The 18140-nt window shown below is 44.0% G+C and overlaps 2 protein-coding genes across 2 annotated transcripts; one reads left to right on the top strand and one right to left on the bottom strand.

Annotated features, from left to right (window-relative positions):
• Positions 1-3305: 3305 nt before the first annotated feature.
• Positions 3306-5837, top strand: LOC131878218 (choline/ethanolaminephosphotransferase 1-like). The gene is made up of 7 exons (XM_059224139.1): positions 3306-3707; positions 3872-3998; positions 4362-4509; positions 4575-4927; positions 4999-5157; positions 5228-5356; positions 5422-5837. Exons 1-7 carry the CDS (start codon positions 3592-3594, stop codon positions 5533-5535), a joined length of 1146 nt encoding a protein of 381 aa, XP_059080122.1. The 5' UTR covers positions 3306-3591; the 3' UTR covers positions 5536-5837.
• On the bottom strand, positions 5758-14114 carry LOC131878138 (uncharacterized). The gene is made up of 6 exons (XM_059224037.1): positions 13594-14114; positions 13326-13429; positions 13058-13249; positions 12728-12987; positions 12514-12655; positions 5758-12458 (listed from the first exon to the last, which is right to left on the bottom strand). Exons 1-6 carry the CDS (start codon positions 13961-13963, stop codon positions 6894-6896), a joined length of 6633 nt encoding a protein of 2210 aa, XP_059080020.1. The 5' UTR covers positions 13964-14114; the 3' UTR covers positions 5758-6893.
• Between the last annotated feature and the right edge of the window lie 4026 nt (positions 14115-18140).

The raw sequence follows: 18140 nt of genomic DNA, 5'->3' as shown, positions 1-18140 counted from the left end.
GCTTCAAGACTAATCTTCATCAAGTCCAACTTTGGCGCTTGAGAAAGTCCTGCTTCAAGCGCGAATTGAGAATACGGACCCAGATCAACCCTACATTCAAAGGCTAGCAAGATCTGCCAACTCTAATTCGTTGGTGGATCAAATATTATTTGAATGCAAAATCAAGTAAGATTAATACCTTTTTCTGGCTTAAACTGCTGCTTTTTTAAATGTGTTTTAACATGCTCAAAAAAAAGACTTTTCAATCAAGTGTTATTTTTGCTAAACTTATGTGCCTTGTCTCTTTACAAGCAACTTGTGCACTATAGATTATGGAAGAGAAAACTAATTTCAGTCAGGCCCTTTAAACCAAAACAGTTTGCAAAAAAATGAACTCGGTAAATGATGTTAGCACCTCCTCTTAAAAACAATTCGAAATAAATCTAAAGGACAAGAGAAGATAAACTTCCCGGGATGTCGTTTTTTCAGTTGTGTTCAATCAATTTTAGCCAAGTTATTAATAAGCACTCTTCCCATTGCTATTGTTGGTCCTTGAAAATTTACTGTTGGTTTGATTTTGCTTCCATGAATCATCTAAGTCAATTTCATCATTGTTACATTGAGTTGGTTTTATTATGAGACACACGATCTCAAACGTATTTCTTGAATCAATGTTCAATGTTTTTAGTATTGTATGCTTAACAAACTTCTCACAAAACATTTCGTGTTTACAGTCCCTTAACTGGCAATTATGCAACACATTGAAGCATCTTTAAAGTACAAACGTAATTTGCATGAACATACGGATAACAGATACATTCTATCGCTATTTATGACGTACTCTTAACTATCCTAACTAATTGGCAAGCCATCATAGATAGATTTGATTTTCTTTATCTATGCACTTGAACAACTAACTCGGGGTGCAGGTCGTCCCAACCGTTAAAATTGTGTACCCCAATAAGTGGATACCATTGCCTTTGGGTGCTCTTTGTTATGCTTTTTTTAAGATCCACGCCTCAACCTTGGTGGATGGAGGAATGGACAGGTTAGGTTGGAAGATCCCGGGTCTGTCCGACAAAGTTAAGCGAGTAGATTGGGCGACCCAGAGCGGCCAAATGTTTGACTTTAGACTTGACTCAGTTGACTTTCTCTTGCGTTTCTGACATCAGCTGATCTGTAAGGAATGACCAGCTCAGTCGAATTTAGGTGTTCTCATCGAACAGACGCGGAATGTTCCCAAAGTCCAAGCAAAACTTAAAAGTCCAAACCTAGTCCTTTTTAACGGGCTGATAAAGATTTCAAAGTGCACGTTTTGTATTTGTATTGGATTTGTATGATACAAGTGCATGTTCCAATAAAAACCTTTTCATTCTCCTCTCCCGCGTCTTATTTCGGACAAACAAACGTAGCAACACAAGAATGCGATCTAAGATGCCTGACTTTAACAAGGTATTGTTTACTGAACAACTTATTGCCTTTTTTTTTCAACCACCTATTATATTTGATCACCATATTCAATCACCATTTGTTTATACATACACCATAATAAATGCACCACCAAAACTGTTGAGAGGCTTTTCAAATCTCATAAGGCTAGAGTTGCAAACGCTTTTGACATCCACAGAGGGATAAACAGAGATTGTATACTTGTAGCATACCAGCAACTTTTCATCAANGTGTTCTCATCGAACAGACGCGGAATGTTCCCAAAGTCCAAGCAAAACTTAAAAGTCTAAACGTAGTCCTTTTTAACGGGCTGATAAAGATTTCAAAGTGCACGTGTGAGACCCTTGTATGCTTTGTATCATACAAGTGCATGTTCCAATAAAAACCTTTTCATTCTCCTCTCCCGCGTCTTATTTCGGACAAACAAACGTAGAAACACAAGAATGCGATCTAAGATGCGTGACTTTAACAAGGTATTGTTTACTGAACAACTTAACTTATTGCCTTTTTTTTCAACCACCTATCATATTTAATCACCATATTATATCACCATTTGTTTATACATACACCATAACAAATGCACCACCAAAACTGTTGAGAGGCTTTTCAAATCTCATAAGGGTAGAGTTGCAATCGCTTTTGACATCCACAGAGGGATAAACAGAGATTGTATACTTGTAGCATACCAGCGACTTTTCATCAACCTTGTTTGTAATTTTACTAATAGAGGATTTGAAACATATCCCAGATGAGTTGGTGGCTTATTCATTGTGTCATAGTACTTGGGCAATAAATTGTTCATTTAATAATCTCATTATAAAGTTAGACAACTTAGCGCATATTCTCTCGTTTTTATGTTTGTTTGTCCGCACCCAGACAAAACAAGGGGCACTTTTTCCGCACAACTAAAAGGACCATCAACTCTTTGTTTTATGAGATTACATCAAGTTTGCCACTTGTTTGCTAGTCATTTTGGTATTTGGCAACTTCCAGGAAGACTTCTCAAAAATTCAAATTGGCTGCTAATCCTCAGAGTAAGATGCAAAAAAATGCCACCCTTTGGATTGCAAAAAAGGAACAGGCTCAGATTTAGTTTTGCTTGTTCCAATTACACCAGTTGGAGATTTGATGGGACTACAGCTCCTTTGCCACACAAGGAACAATTTTGCGAAGAGCTGAACCAAGGCATTGGTAGGGAAATGGGTTTCAAATTTCTGCTCGGCATAAGAGCAACACCTTTTTTTGTCAGAGTATAGACAAATTGTTCAAACAATTTTTGACCTCCTTTAAGTCAGACTTGGTCAAGTTTTGAAATATTATAGCAATCTAATCTTATGAAAAAAATGGGTTCAGAAAGGATTTAGAAAGTAACAAAATTGTAGTAATGATCTAAAATGCCATATCCATGCATCAGCTTGTCTTCCAGTAAAATTTGGCAGTGTCCTTGAAGAAAATATTCAATGATCCTTGTCATAATAGAACTCTTTCTTATACAGCGCATTCAGTTCAAAATCTGTTTTGAATTTTTTTAGTTCTACTGATCGTTTACATTTTCGAAGTGGAGCCACTTGTCAATCCTCGCGCGTCTCTGAATCCAGGGTCCCTAGGTAGATCAAACACGAGTCAAAATTTTCAACGGAGCTGGTTGATTCCTTGTCCCGACCTTTTCCAAGGAAAATCATCCTCAAGAGGAGAACCGTCTTGATACCAGACCACATGGCACAAATACTCGGAAAATATCACTTGCAATCTTTTGGGCGAAAAGCACACGTACCTTCCTGGCCACGTTTCTCGGTTTCAATGTATGTGTATGGTTTTGTGAACGTCTCCACCTGCGCCCTAATCTGCGAGCCCGTCCATGAGCGACTGCGACGAAGACGACGACCGAGTCTCGGAACGTTTCGTTTGTGATCCTCTGCCTCATCGATCGTCCGCTCTATGCAGACAAGAGAAACAGTGAGTGAGTGAGTGTTGTTTCATCCGCCTAGGCTCTCTCCATCCAATATCAATCCGTGTATGTAGCTAGTGGATCTGCTAGCTAGCCAAACTCCATCGGAACTCGCAAAACCGCCTCCATCAATACAGACAGTGCACAGGAACTGTAACAACCTTTCGGCTGGAGTTGGTTGCCCTTTGGTGTGGGATCGATTCTCATCCTCCATCATGTTGAACTACTATGCCCAAACGCCCATCATGACGCCCAGTCAGCTCAAAAGATTGGATGGGCACAAATACAATTGCACCAACGAGTCCATCATGGATGCTTTCATGCAGAAGTGGTAGGTTAATGTCTAAGATATGATGTACCCTTTTGTCTTGGGACAAGAACGACGTCACCGGAGACGACGACGACGACGACGACGACACGTTGGAAGATTTATTTGCTTTTGGAATCTTGACAGCTGTTGTCCATTACGCAATTGTCCTCTTGACTGATTTTTAGGTGGAACACGGTCATACAATGGACTCCGATGTGGGTGGCTCCCAATGCGATCACCATGATCGGTTTGATCGTCAATATCCTCACGTCACTAATTCTCATGTACTTCTGTCCAACAGCCAAAGAACCAGTAAGACACACACGTCCATATCCACTGATTAGACCATGTTGTTTTTGACGTTTATTATGATTTAGTATGGGATATGTAGGATGAATGTTTGTATTTTCAATGGGTTTGTGCCAAGGTCTATAACTAGTGCGGCTTTGGGCCCTCCTATCTCTTCGCTTATTTGCTTACTATTTAGTGAGAAAAAAGTAAGGATTGCGGGAATGTTAGTAGGTCATGATTCCTTGATTTGGATCCAGTAATTCGATCTGTCGACACATAGTTGATTACTTTTTAACAACGACATAATGCCAGCCTAGCAAGTCGTAAATATAAAAATGAGTTGAGCTCCATTGCCCGATGAGGTCTATCATTTTGCGATTGTAGTGTCCAAGATGGGCGGCCTTATTGTGTGGATTTGGCCTGTTCATTTATCAGACTTTGGATGCCATCGATGGAAAGCAGGCTCGACGAACGAACACGATATCGCCCATGGGAGAACTGTTTGATCACGGATGTGATAGTGTCAGCACAGGTGATTTGAACCTTCTGACTCCAAGATGAAATCCTCTATATTCCTGAGACCCATTTACCTTTCAGTTTTTGTGTCCATTGCAAGTAGTTGTGTCGTGAGCTTGGGCCATTACCCGTACTCACTGATGCTACAATGCTTTCTGGCCTCGTTCCTCTTCTATAGTGCTCATTGGCAGACCTACGTGACAGGAACCATGCGTTTCGGCAAGTTTGACGTGACCGAGGGCCAGATGTCGGTGATGGCCATGATGTTCATCACGGCCATATTTGGGCCCCAGATCTGGGACATCTCGGTGATTGGTGTGTCGTTCCGCTACTTGCCTTCCATGTTTGCCTTTACCATGGGATGTATCGCTTTCTTGGGCATTCTAAATAAGATTAGTGACGGAGGGGTGGGCCGAAATGGATCCACCGTGGCGGTAAGTCAACGACCAAGAGGGCTTGAATGTGTGTTGAAGACGATGTCTGATTGGTATTGAAACCATTTCAGGGGACGTCAATCATTGCTCCGGTGATTCACATTGGAGCTGTGCTTCTCTCTGGCCTCTACGTGGCCAAGTATTCCGTTGAGGATATCTTTGAGAACAATCCTATTATCTTCGTGATCCTATTTGGTCTCATGGCTACAAAAGTCACCAACAAACTGATTGTAAGACAAATCAGAGAAGGTCATGATTGCTTGCTCGTCGTTTTTATTGGCAAGTACCGTTGTTCTCTAGGTTGCGCACATGTCCAAAAGTGAGATTTGGAACCCTTACGATCTATCGTTCCTGGTTCCATTGGTGTTCTTCGCCAACCGCAAAATGTCGGCCAAAATTCCTGAGACATATCTTCTTACCTTGGGCTTGGTAAGTCTCTTATGGATGCAAGTCCACGAATTGGCCGATTTTTTTTGACATCAATATAATTTCAGATCTTTATCTCGGTGGATCTCTACTTTTACAGTTCGGCCATTTGCATGGAAATTTGCAATCACATGCGCTTACATTTGTTCAAGATCACGGACAAAAGCAAAAAATCTGAATAGGCCCTATTCCGATCTTGGAGTGCTTCACAAAAGAAAGAAAATTGTCCCCATTATCTACGTATCAATGATTTAATCATCATCGCCATCCTCGGGTCATGATAACGGCTTTGTTATAAGAAACAACAGAAAGAGAAACTCCCTTTTCGTTAAAAATTGAGCGAGTCTCTACGTGATGAGATTCCTAGACTACATCTGTCTCTGCTGGAAGTGCTCTGAAACCAAGACTGGGAAATAATTTTATTATATTAAGAGTACACGAGCTCAACCATCACACATGAAATAATCAGAAACTTTCCAAGAGATTGGCTGTGCTGCTTTGTACTGTCTATTATTCGACCAGGTCCGATGTTTCAGGTTAGAGATCAGGACTTTATTATAAGATTCCAAGTAGTGTTTGTTCCAAAAGCATCCTTTTGACATTTCGTTCACATTGAGATGGTAGGGGGAGGAAGGACATTGAATCCTCAAATAGTAAAAGGAATTGTGTTTTCCTTTGAATTTGAGACAAACTTTGCAAACCTTAATTTGAGGCTCGCAGTCGCCATGATTGTTCCAATATTAGTTTGGGTGGGATCGATGGGCTCGTTTATATAGATCATAGAATCATAGAGAGAGAAAGCGATACATTTGATGCCGTTTTCGTACATATCGATTTCATGACTTTTGATAGGAGATAAGGTGAAGATATTGTTGGAGACAAGAGAATGACATCAGTTTCTGGTGAAATAAGGCCGCTCCAAAATGGGTGAAGTAAGATACGAACAACAATTAAGAACACTTTAGCATAAACGAGGAGGATCCGTATCAGAGGTTGGATATGCGTTGTTTCCGATTCAATTTACTCAAGTCCAACGAATCTTTTTTTTGCAATTTTTAGAAAGCGCTTAAATAAATTGTTGCACTAGGTAGATCCAAAGAGTAGCAAACGGGTTGGATTATTATCACTATTTGATGAAATTAACAAATATCAATATGTAGAGCGCAACACAAAATCTAATACGACTAAATTATCAATTGGTATGGAAAAGAATAAGCAGGAATACAGAATACGGATCAAGATTACCAGCCCGAGGGCCAAATAAGACTACGATGTTGTCAATTAGTTGTCCTTAGTAAGGGCTTCAAAGGTGCGAAAAGCGAAAAATGAGATTATCAAGTGCTTCAGTTTGCTTGTTTCTCTCTATGAAAATCGAATCTTGTTGCTGTTTGGGCGACAGAGTTCGCGATGGTTCATGAGACCAAGGAGACCCATTGAATCGGAACTGGGGTAAAGCAAATCCAATTTTATTCGCAAGCTTCTACGAATGTGCTTTAGAAGCCCTCTTTGTTGACTCTTTAAGATTTAATATCCGGGCTATTCAAATGGTCCAAACATTGACTTTCTCAGCCACGATACACCAATTGGCATGGTCGTAATATGAGCTAATGATATGCAGGTTTTGAACATACTTGTTGATCAAATAATCCAGCTCGCCTTCTCTGAACACATGGTAGTAACGATGATGAGTAAGGGAGCCACCATCGTTGGTATGGAGGGAATCTTGGGAACTGGCGGTGCTCATGGAATCTCGCTGGGTTTTCATGTCTGGTCGGCCATCCTCGCCATCTCGGTTCAAGCCTCGGAACAGCTCCTCCTCGAACGAGCTTTGAGCGACACACGTGGGATTTTCAATACTGGTTTCAATACTGGTTTCGGTTCCAATGCGGCTGCGGGGAAGACGCTCGGCCGTTTTGATTTTGGCCTCTTCGTCGCTTAACTCATTAGTAATTTTCATGGGCTTCTTCACCCCTGTAGTGCTACCATTGCCAGCGTTTCGACGGAACAAAGCCTTCATGCGACTTTTTTCTTGCGGTGTTTTGGATGCCATTCCACCCGGGAGAGTCGAGCCAGGGTTGTCCTCGGGTTCACCTTCCTCTGGAAGCTGACTAAGATACTCATTCTCGTCGGCCTCTGAAAGTGAGAAGCTCGAGGCCAAAACTGGTCGATCGTCGTAATCAGCGGACGACATTGACGCCAAATAACAAGAACTGCCAGACACAACTGAAGTATTGCCAAACGACACCTCACTTGACACGTTGCTGGAGATTGAGATCGTGGAAAAGCGGTGAGAAAGAAGAGAGCTAGAATCGCTATACTGAATGGATGATTTGGCTGATGTGGAACTTGACTCCATGGAATCTTCACGGCCGGGTCGCTTTCGTTCCAAACGTCGGTAAGGGAACCCGCAAATACTCTCATTGTCGCTTTGGACGCCACTAGCTGGTCCACTGCTCTTGTCGAAACGAGGATCAAGCTCACTAAGTTTGTTGACAAAAAACTCGGGTTCTCCCAATTCACTGAAGCCACTTAAGGGGGGTTCTTGGGGGATCAAGCTTTGAGTCAGGACGAGATCCTCCAAGCTTGGCAATCCTGGATCATAGTCATCTGACATTAGTGAGACAGATTTCTCTAGAGGGTGCTTCCGTCTTTTGGCGATTGCTCCAGTGGATGGACTGGGACCAGAGAGACGGGTTGAATGTCTAGTACTCCCATTAGAACTCTGACTGAGGTCGTCCTGATCTTTGGATCCTTGACGACTCAAACTCGACTTGGAAATAGCGCGATTGGCCACTGAGGGCTGATTAAAATGGTCCGGTTTTTTACCTTCAGGAGATGAGGAAGTGCCAATGTCACTTCCTGTACTCAAATGACTCGCTTCAGACCTACTAGGTGAGGGGCTTTTACTTTTCTTTTCGTATGATAAGCTGTCCACGCTTCCAGAGAGAGATTCTCTCGAGCCAGTTTGGTTGACTCCATCCGATGAAGCAGTAGGAGAGACTTCCAAATGAGCCAGGGTTATTTTCCTGTCCCCAGATTGTTCCTCCTTGGCCGGAGCCTTTGCCATGAGCGTCTTTTTCGTCTTGATTTCCAGTTCGGTCGTGGGTTTCACATAGATCTCATCAAAACGGCTCGGAACCGAGGATTGTCGAACAATCACTTGCCGATCTTGACGGTGTAACGTTGAAGGACTGACACTTCTGGCTTTATCCAACTTTCTTCGAGGTTGAGCCTGAGGAGGTGGGATTAGAATGGGCTTTAGCGGGGAAAGGACAACCTTGGGGGTGGTATTATCCGATCTATGAGGGGATACTGAAGCTGAGCGGTCGGGGCTTTCGTCCTCAACCATGGTTGAATCTTTAGTTTCTGAAGATAACGTTTCTTTGTCACATGAATCGATGACATTCGTGGGAAGAGTTGGGCTTTGCGGGGGAGACGAAATTTTATTGCTGTCTTCTGGTGGCTGGGTTTTGCCTAATTTCCACATGGCGCTGCTTGTTATGTGTATAAGAACTGACTCGTTTTCTTGGAACAGAGCCTCGAGAATTCTTCTTCGATCCTCTGCTTTTTTTACAAACGTATCTTGGGGTTCGTCATTCACAACCTCGATCGAGAGTTCCTCTTGAGCCTCTGAGCTGGGTTCTGCCACTTCCGACATTAAGGAAGGGACTTTTTCTAACTCTGAATCGGATCCATCACTAAATGGAATGGTTTCTACCTCGGTAATAATCACAGTGGGGGGCTCCAAAGAAACAAGAGGTTTCTCGTCAACGGATTTGGATCTCAATTCGTATTGCCTAGTTTTCAAGGTCTCCTCAGTGACAACGGACACAACACTCTCGTTTGAGTCTTGAGAGGAAGAGGATTCACTGTCAGAGATATCGGAGTCAAGATCGTCAGTCTCAGGGTTGTAGATATCGAAGCTGCGTATTTTTATTGCAGGTCTACCGGATGATGAGTTGGAAGAGTCTGTACTTGATGAAAGGTCATCACTCGTTGGAGAGCTAGAGCCGTCACATAATGATCCCCGAATTATTCGAACATTCTCTCCCAAGAGAAGAGAAGAGAAATTGGACCTCTCTCCCGATTTGGCCTGCTTGGCAAATAGTGGGTGGTGACGAACGATTGGATAGTCAAAGCGAGGCCGTCTACGTCTTGGGGATCTTCGTGGAGGGTTAAAGTGAAATAGTGGTCTCTGTGGAGGGTTCATGGCCAGTCGGCCTGGATTGCAGCGAATAGGGCTTTCGTCCGGGATATCTTCCAATTCGAAGCTTTTGGGGGCACTTTTCAGTCTGGGCGTGGAAGGCAAGTTTTTGCAGGTATCAGGTTGAGGGAGTGATTCTTCAGTAGTGCTTAAGATCTCCTCAGCTTTTGGTGTGGCTTTTGTTTCCTCAGGTATTGGAGTTGGCTCACATTCCTTTGGGTTTTCGATTTTCGGCTCATCCTCGGTTAAATCAGCTTCAATCTCGGGATGCCGTTCAACAATCACGTCTAAGGGCCCTCCTGACACAAAGAATATCGTATCATTACTTCCTTCTTCTTTAAAGGCTCTACCAAACATTTTGCCTGTGGACCCGTCAAACGATCCAGCTCCTTGACGGATGATTTCCATTTTGGTCACATTGCCCTTGCAAGACTTTCCATTGGCTTTCACTGGAGAGCCAAGTCTATTGCTGGGAGAGAGAGGGCTTACTCGTCCAGATCCAACGGAGGGCATGGAATCCGAAGACTCTGAGGAGTTCGACGTTGAGCGTTGTTTCTTCAAGACTATCTCGCCAAATTCGCCTTCGCCTTGTACAGAGCCTTTAGAGTTCTCGGGATGAGGAACAAATATCACAGACACAAGGCTGTCTTCCGAATCGAGCGATGTATCGCTTTGTATGCTTCCATCTTTTGAAGATGAATCTGAGGCCTCACCTTTAGAAAGTTTCCGCTCTCGTTCCATCACTAAGATCTCGCCTCCAGGGCAGTCCATACAGCACCGCCTCAAGGTGGGTGAGATATTGTCCACATTTTCCTTGGTTAAAGCCTCGTAATGTTTAGGGCTAATGGGAGAGGATCCTCCTCGTCGCCTTTGGAAAATACTTCTTCTTGTCGCTCCATCAATGCCTTGAAGTTCTTTTCCACCAACATTTATGGGCTGGATGGTCACCCCTCTTTTGTGGGTAAACGAGCCTTCTTCCACTCCACTCCTTGTCCAAATCTGCCAAATCCGCCCAATCGATGACGTGAATGTTTGTGTTTGTACTCCGGCTTGTTCATCAACCCCAGTTTGAGGCCTAGGATCTTTTGAGGTGGCCAATTCTTCATCGGCAAGAACCTCGGGCTCCTCCGTAATGGTGTCTGGTTTACGATCGTGGGCACCCATTTCCGAATGATTGGCCCCAGACTTCATCATGGACCAACTTGACCTCAAGCTTTCCAGTTGAGTGGCTTTGGACAGAACTGTCAAGAAACTATCCTTAAGGCTCTTCTGCCGCTGAAGACCTGGTTCACTTGGTAATGAATGCTGCTTTTGAATCCGCCTCCGCATTTCTACATTGGCTTGATATCTCTCCCTGGATAACAGTTCATCGTTAAGAGAAGCTTGTTTTTTCACTCCGATTCGTTCTCGCAGCTCTTCTGAGCCCAAGGACGAGGCTCTTTTGGACAAACTGGGCGATGGCAAGTCAGTACCTTTCAGGTAAGACTTGTCCTCGACCTCACTTTGAGGCCCAAACACATTACACGGCACTGAATCACCCTCTGTATTACTTATGACAACAGTTGGATTGGGTTCCAATCCCTCGGCTTCATCTTGGTCGGGGAAATGGAAACTCTGTTTTTGCTTCACAAGTTGTGGGCGAGATGGCCTCTTTTCCAAGTGGAGAAAGTCCTTTGGCTTGTCAACATCCTTCATGCTTGCGTTGGAGTCTTTGGGAGAAGAAGCCTTCTCTAGAGATTGTGGTAAAGGGCTACTTAATGGGGTAGATGTCTCACTAATATCACTTTCATTGACTTCTTTTATGGCTTTCATGAGCTTGCTTTCAACACTCAACATTGCTTTTGACTTTTCTTTTTCTCCCAAAGGGAACTGATGCAGCCCTCTGGATCCTCGATCATGATGTTCACTAATCGTTCTGGCCCTGGATCTTCTACTGGCACCACTCAAAGCATGAGCATGAGTCTTGCTTAAATTGGAGTCACTTTCCCAGTTCCGGGCTCCAAGTAATTTCTTTGCTGCTGCTTGAGAAGGTGTGTTCTTTGTTTCCAACACTTTCACCATTGAGCCATTGGAGATCACAGTTGTGTTTGTTATTGTTGGATGGCTAGACGATATTCCCAATGGTTTATGAGGCACCAGGCCCGAGTCAGATTGGATACTGAAATTACTCTTCATGGATTTGCCGGAGGATAGACTGGACAAAGATCCAGCAGATTTCAATGACATATCGAAAGATTTCAATGATACACTCCTGGTGGACGACTTACAATCTTTGAAAAGTGCGTGGTGTTGTAAGTCATCAGGAATGCCAACTCCATCATCAAGGTCACCGTCGAGGCCAAATTCATCTTCTCCATCCTCATTATTTGGGGGCTCATAAGCCATCAACAACTCATTAGGTGTGTCCTGACGGGTGAGTGTAGACTTGTCTTCGTAGGTGTTTGCCCGTCCAATTTTGACTAGCTTCGGTTTAGCTTGCTTTTTGCTTGAAGGATCCTTGATATCATCAAGGCTTCGAGATTTGCTTTGCAAGCCTCCCAAAAACGACATCAAATTGGATGTCAGGTCACCACGGTTAAACAAGAGGGAAGTTGAATCATCATCTTGGAGAGCGTTGAAGACCTCCTGGTTATCAGCGTCATAAAAATCCCCTTCTAAGTGTCGTAACTCTATGGGAACATCACCGACGCTTTCACCGGACTCCCCACTGTCATCTCGCGAGAGTCCGTCACGGTGCACCTCTTCACCAAATCTTTGGTCATCAGGTAAGTAAGTTCCTCGCATTGTGGCCAGTTGCTCCAAGCCCGATAAGCTGAACCAAGGGAAACGGGCTAATTGAGCAGAATTGTTTTCCATGAGATCGTGAGTCCCGCGAATTTGCTTCTTTTGGTTAGAAAGCTTCTGAAAAAACCTCAAATTGACCGACATCTTTACCAAGTGGAAACTCAGTGCTTACCTGCATGGCCCTTCGAACAAAACTGTAACAAGTTTCATTCGGGGAAGACAAGTCCGAGCTGCTCTGATAAGGCGGAAAGTCTCCATCTGGATCTATAGACCGACCTCGGTTTCGACCTCGACCTCGTCTCCGAAATTGATTCCTGTGCCAATAAAAAATCATGTTTAAGGTATCAAAACCCAATTTTTAGCCAAATATGAAGTTTCCAATCTACCTCGGCCCAATCATAGCACTCTTTTGGTCTGCCACACTACTGCTGTCGGATGTCTGCGTGTATGCATGATAGTGATTTACATCATCTTCCGAGGCAGTGGTAGTGGTGGAATACTGTCCATGTCCATGAGGAAGATTCAGGTGTGTGGAAGAATCGAATTGGGATTGAGGCGTGGAACTAGTTTGGGAAGAAATTTGGGCATGGCCAGTGGAAGAAGGTGCTGGTCGATGCCAAGGAATGAGCACGTCTTGGCTCTCAAACTGAAACGGGCAAGTGAGAAATGTGTCACATCTCATCACTTTTTTTTTAACTTGAAGAGAAGTTCCAAACCTTTCGATGACGCTGTTCCATGGCCCAAACACTAATCATGACCCGCCCACCCACTCTTAGGACTCTAGCCAATTCTCGGAGGGCCCTGACCCGTCTTTCTACTGTGGCAATGTGATGGATAACCGCCACAGACAGAACAGCATCCAAAGTCTCATCTCGGAATGGAAGTGCCAGATTATCACAATGAACAATCTACATGGGAAATCAATACGATGAGTTTTTTATTTGGAAGCCCAAGTCAAACAAGCAAATAAGTTTCTGCTCCCACCTCATGATCCTTTTCACGCGCGATGTTGGCCAACGCTTGGCAACGGTCAGAACCAATGTTGAACACCAAGGGGTTGACATTCAGATATTTTCCACTTCCACATCCTTTTCAAGAAAAGAAGAGCATCAGTTCTTTCCGGAACTCTGAACTTTAGCATTCATCCTCGCTATCTTTCATATGACCAGAGCCATCTCTATTGCTTGCTTCTTTACTCAAAACAAATCTCAGTATTTGGAAAAGTACATCACGTTTGTTGCAATCGACTCACCAACATCGCAAACAAGAGATCCGGGTTCGAGCTCCTGAAGGAATTGCTTAACTCGGGGCCATGCTCGGTATCGTGAGTCTGAGATGTGCTGGGAGATCTGCTCATACACGTCATGCACGTAGGCTTTCTCAATGGCAAGTGATCGAGCATCACGTTCTTTCCGGATGTAATCCTCCTCGTCCTGGGACAATTTTCTTGTCTTTTGAATGCCGGGACTGGGCTGTCTCGACCTCGAAGACCATGAAGGAGCCTCACTATCCCAAGACGAGGTCCTTTGATCAAGCCTTGGATTGGAGTCCCTGGAGATGATGGACAGAGCCTGGCTGAACACGGATGTCAAGGACTCTGTGCTCGTGTAGTTCTGATGCATTATCGCCCGAGGCTTGGAGTAGTGCGGCCCAAGATTGAGACATTAATATTGAAATTGAGCACAATGGTTGGGAATCAGGTGCAAAATGTGTTTGAAACGCCACTTCATGGTGCTGACTGCCATCAACTGCAAGTCGCCGCGATTCTTGCTGTGAGTAATACTCACTAATTCAAACCACCGAGACAAAATCTCCTACTGGCTTGTAAGTCCTGACACACTCAAACTCAAGCAACACTCGCACACATAGCCGAGGAAAGAGAGAGAAAGAAAGAAGAAGGATCCGATTTTTTGGTGGAGGCGTAACGCCTCCGTCACCTTTCTCTCTCAACGCTGACAAAGTACAGGAGTGAAACAAATAACAGAGAAGGACCAACAGTAACGGCACTCTCTCTACTCTTGTGGTTCCGCTGTTCCAACCGTTCTACTCTCCAACCTTGCAGCCTTCAAGCCACAAGAACCGAGAAAGGGAGAGAGAGAAACAGCCAATTCTGAGCGCCTCCTGGCTTTTTCGATGAACGGCCTTCAACCCAGGCCTTTCCATGAGCACTCTCTCTCTCTGTCTCTCCCCCTTATTTGGCTGACTTTGCCTCGGAACCCAATGGAACAAGCCTCATCTCATCCTTGCTCCGTCTTGACATTTACCAGCAGGTTGCTGCACCTTTGCACGGCTTGAGGTAGGGCCTGGAGGACATCAGGGATCCCAAGATATCTTGTCAATGAGCCGACCACACTTCGCGAACCAAACCAGCCAGGGAACGATCGAGCAATTTTCCTTTGACCTCATGTATTGACCAGGATTCATGTTTAAAATTTACCCCTTTGACAAGGATGGTCTCATGGTCCCATCTGTGCATGCGAAATGTTCAATGCACTGCATGATTGGCGTGTGCCCTCCTCCCCCGCTTTCAGGCTGGCCTGTTCTCTCTCTCTCTCTGTGTCGCTCTCTTTCTCTTTGTGTCACTCTCGTGAGTGTTCCAATGTTCCAATCCAGGCATGCAATTAAAAGGAAACACTGGTGTACTGCGCCTCTTGGGTCGCGACATTTAACCCTTGGAACATACATCTTATAGCGCTTAAACGAGGTCAATCCGACACTCCAAGGGAACTGTCAGCGGTTATCAAAATCGAGGACTCTTGATTTCCAGCTAAGAATGGAATAGATGACTTGAATTCGTCCCAATTTGACGTGCAAGAGAAACTCCCCAAAAGTAGGAAAGCGTCAAATTTGGGGCTCATTAGCCCACTTCATAATCCCCAGCTATGCAATCGCGTTATGGATTGAAGCAACCACTTGACTAAGTAGGAGTTGTACTGTAGTTACATTTCGTACATCGAGGGACTTGGGGAAAAACCGTCAGGTGTCGTTAATTCTTTCGGGTCTGGAAACCCGGGGATTAGAGAAATAACACCTCCAAGCACGTTTCTGTGGCAAGTTCGATTCCCTCGTCCCTCTACAAGAATTTCGGATCGAATTTCCACCGTATCATCCACAATTTACTTCGCCTTTATTCAAAAAGAACTTGTTGGGTGAACTCAAGAAGGGCTTCAAAGCTACTCGTCATAACCGTGTTGTTCCAGAGCGAATGGATGGCATTTTTGATACAACACCTACCTGACAATGTCTGGCTCTTTTCACAGTTTCTTTCCCTACGTGCATTCTGCGGTGCTCCTGTGCATAATAAGCCCCAGACCATGTACTCATTAATCGTTGAGCAGTGCGTACGTTACGATCTTCTTCAACGGGGCAACGAGGTCTTTCTGCTTCTTCCATGGCCGTGGGGAAAGGTAGGCTACGGACGGACCTGTTGCAATGTTCTTTATTCCAAGCATTGTCTCGCCGTTTCTATCGGTCCGTCTTCCTTGCTATCCATCCATCCATCCGAATAGACCCTATCCAGCATTTATTCTCGACTCCTATGCAGTGTTCACACGGTAGGTAGCGAGCAAGTGCAGAGAGAGAGAGCAGCACATCATGGGTTTCTTATGTGGCACTCCTCCTCCTTCTACTTGGAAAGAGGGGGATCTTCGTTCTAGGGCCAGCAAGGACAACTTGCTTGGGGCTGGACAAAAGGAATGCCATGTGAATGTCTTGGCTTTTGGTAATGCCAAACGAGATTGCTTGACTTGACCACTTACTTCCTGATACATCCTGCGTTAGTGAATCGAGGTTCCAAGGGCGAAACGAATATTTGACTGAAAGGGAATTGCACTTCTATGTTTTGGGGCCTCTAAGCGAAACAAGTGAGATTTATAGAGAAGAAATTCTCCACAAAAATCGTTACAATACCAAATATTTTGGACGATAAGTACCAAATTTGAAGCTGATAGAGAACCAACGAAATCATTTTGAACCACATTTGTCGCTCAATGAACCACTAAACTTGTAAAGGTTGTAAACCCGTATTAAGACTTGAACCTAAAACCAATATAGTACTCAAGAATTTGAATAAAAGGCTTCCAAAGCCAACTACGAACTTAAAAATAATTGCAAAACCCTCATTATAGATAAACATAAAGCCACGAATATAACCATCACAAGAGAATATCTTCTTATACTAGAAGCTTGGATTCCTAATTCCTTCCTCAATCCATTCCACTACAAGATGTGCAGGCATTCGTAAAGGCAAAGAGTCCGCGCGCATTTCATTCTACCGGCATTTTTCAAGCACCCTCACCATGACGAACTTCATCATGATCACCATCACCAGTTAGTTGCCTCTTGGAGTCCTCTGTCGAGGGATCATCAGGCATCTTCTCCAACAGTGCTCCACGAGTGGTGTGTTTTGAGTTGCATGGAGAACGACGATTCCAACGAACCACGAGCGAAGAACGACGAGGACCTAATTTGTCGGTGTGCATGTGACCTGGATTCGCATTGGTCTGAAAGCAAGGATAAAGGCTGATTGGCCATGCGGCTACCCTCATGATTCTTAGCCACCTCTATTATCTAGTGACATAGAGTACGCGTGCCACCAGGTGTGTTGATTCATTGCCAGGATTGTAATTCAATCTCTGAACAATTTGCAAAGTTTCCAAGGGGCCCTTATTGTCGATTCATCACAAACTGTGTTTGATTCCCTTCGTTTTGTTCGAGTAAGTCCGTGTGTGAGTGAGTGTAAGAAATAATGAGTTAAGTTGAAACAGGGTGTGTCAGGTGCGGAGAGAGTAAACTGTCTTGGGGTTCTCTCAGCTCTCGTTCGCAAGTCGTGAGTGAAAATGTCTGAGCCAAAAAAACGAGGCCTCTTGTCTCGACTCAAAGGCTCTGAGACAAATCAAGACGCCAAGAAGGACATCATCGTGCATGAAGCAGACAAAAGGTAAGGAAGAAATTATCCTAAAACATTACGTCGTACCTATCCCTGACTTTTCCACTGACTAACCTTTCGGCCAACTCAACGGTTGGAATGGGACGTTCCTACAATCCTAGAATCCAATATCCTATGTACACTTTGCCACCATCATGGTCTGCCAATCAAGAACAATTAAGTCCGATTATGAAACCTTTTCGCCGTTTCTGACCATGAAGAAGCGGTCAAATCGATGAAAGTTGGAAGTGCTGGAAATGACGAATGAATTCACGCTTCAATCTCCATTCCAAACGAGAACGAGAGATCAAAGGAGGATGAATATTTAACGTTGCTGATCAAAGCCAACATGTGTTGGTGAGTAATGAGTGCCCCACAAACTGGGTCTGACTTCACGTTGATGAGTTTGCGTCGGGGTTAGAGATCAAATTCAATACATTCGCGCGACTTCAATTAGGAATGCCAACCAAAGACCTCTCGATTCCAAATGAGGAACGAGCATTACAAATGACCATTGACCCACGTGTACGACTCATGGCGAAAAATTTAATGACGGGTTCAAGGACATGGGTTTCCCCTTTTTTTATGGCGGTTCACACCAAGGTTAGCCCGTCATTGTAAAATATTATGATACACAAGTTCAAGCGGAATTTGTATGCATTCATTTGATAGTATTGACTATTGCCGTAGTGTGTCAAAATCTACAAATCTACAAATTGTGTTCTCCAAATTCACATTTAGATATCCATGAAAGGCTTCAACATTCGCAACAAAAAGCTTGGCTTGCAAATTTTAGGCAACATAGAGCAAGCATTGGGCAAAGGCTTTTTGCACCAACTCTTCAGAGTCGAATGGACAGACATGTTTATAAT

The sequence above is a fragment of the Tigriopus californicus genome, chromosome 3 (genome assembly GCF_007210705.1).
Source record: "Tigriopus californicus strain San Diego chromosome 3, Tcal_SD_v2.1, whole genome shotgun sequence".
Taxonomy (NCBI): domain Eukaryota; kingdom Metazoa; phylum Arthropoda; class Copepoda; order Harpacticoida; family Harpacticidae; genus Tigriopus; species Tigriopus californicus.
This window is presented reverse-complemented; position numbering and strand designations above follow the sequence as displayed.

Coding starts and splice junctions, on each gene's coding strand:
- LOC131878138 (XM_059224037.1), bottom strand. CDS start 13,963: ATGCATCAGAACTACACGAGCACAGAGTCCTTGACATCCGTGTTCAGC. Junction 12,988..13,057: donor TGGAACAGCGTCATCGAAAG/GTTTGGAACTTC, acceptor TGCCCGTTTCAG/TTTGAGAGCCAAGACGTGCT. Junction 12,656..12,727: donor AGTGCTATGATTGGGCCGAG/GTAGATTGGAAA, acceptor TTATTGGCACAG/GAATCAATTTCGGAGACGAG.
- LOC131878218 (XM_059224139.1), top strand. CDS start 3,592: ATGTTGAACTACTATGCCCAAACGCCCATCATGACGCCCAGTCAGCTC. Junction 4,928..4,998: donor GAAATGGATCCACCGTGGCG/GTAAGTCAACGA, acceptor AAACCATTTCAG/GGGACGTCAATCATTGCTCC. Junction 5,158..5,227: donor AAGTCACCAACAAACTGATT/GTAAGACAAATC, acceptor GTTGTTCTCTAG/GTTGCGCACATGTCCAAAAG.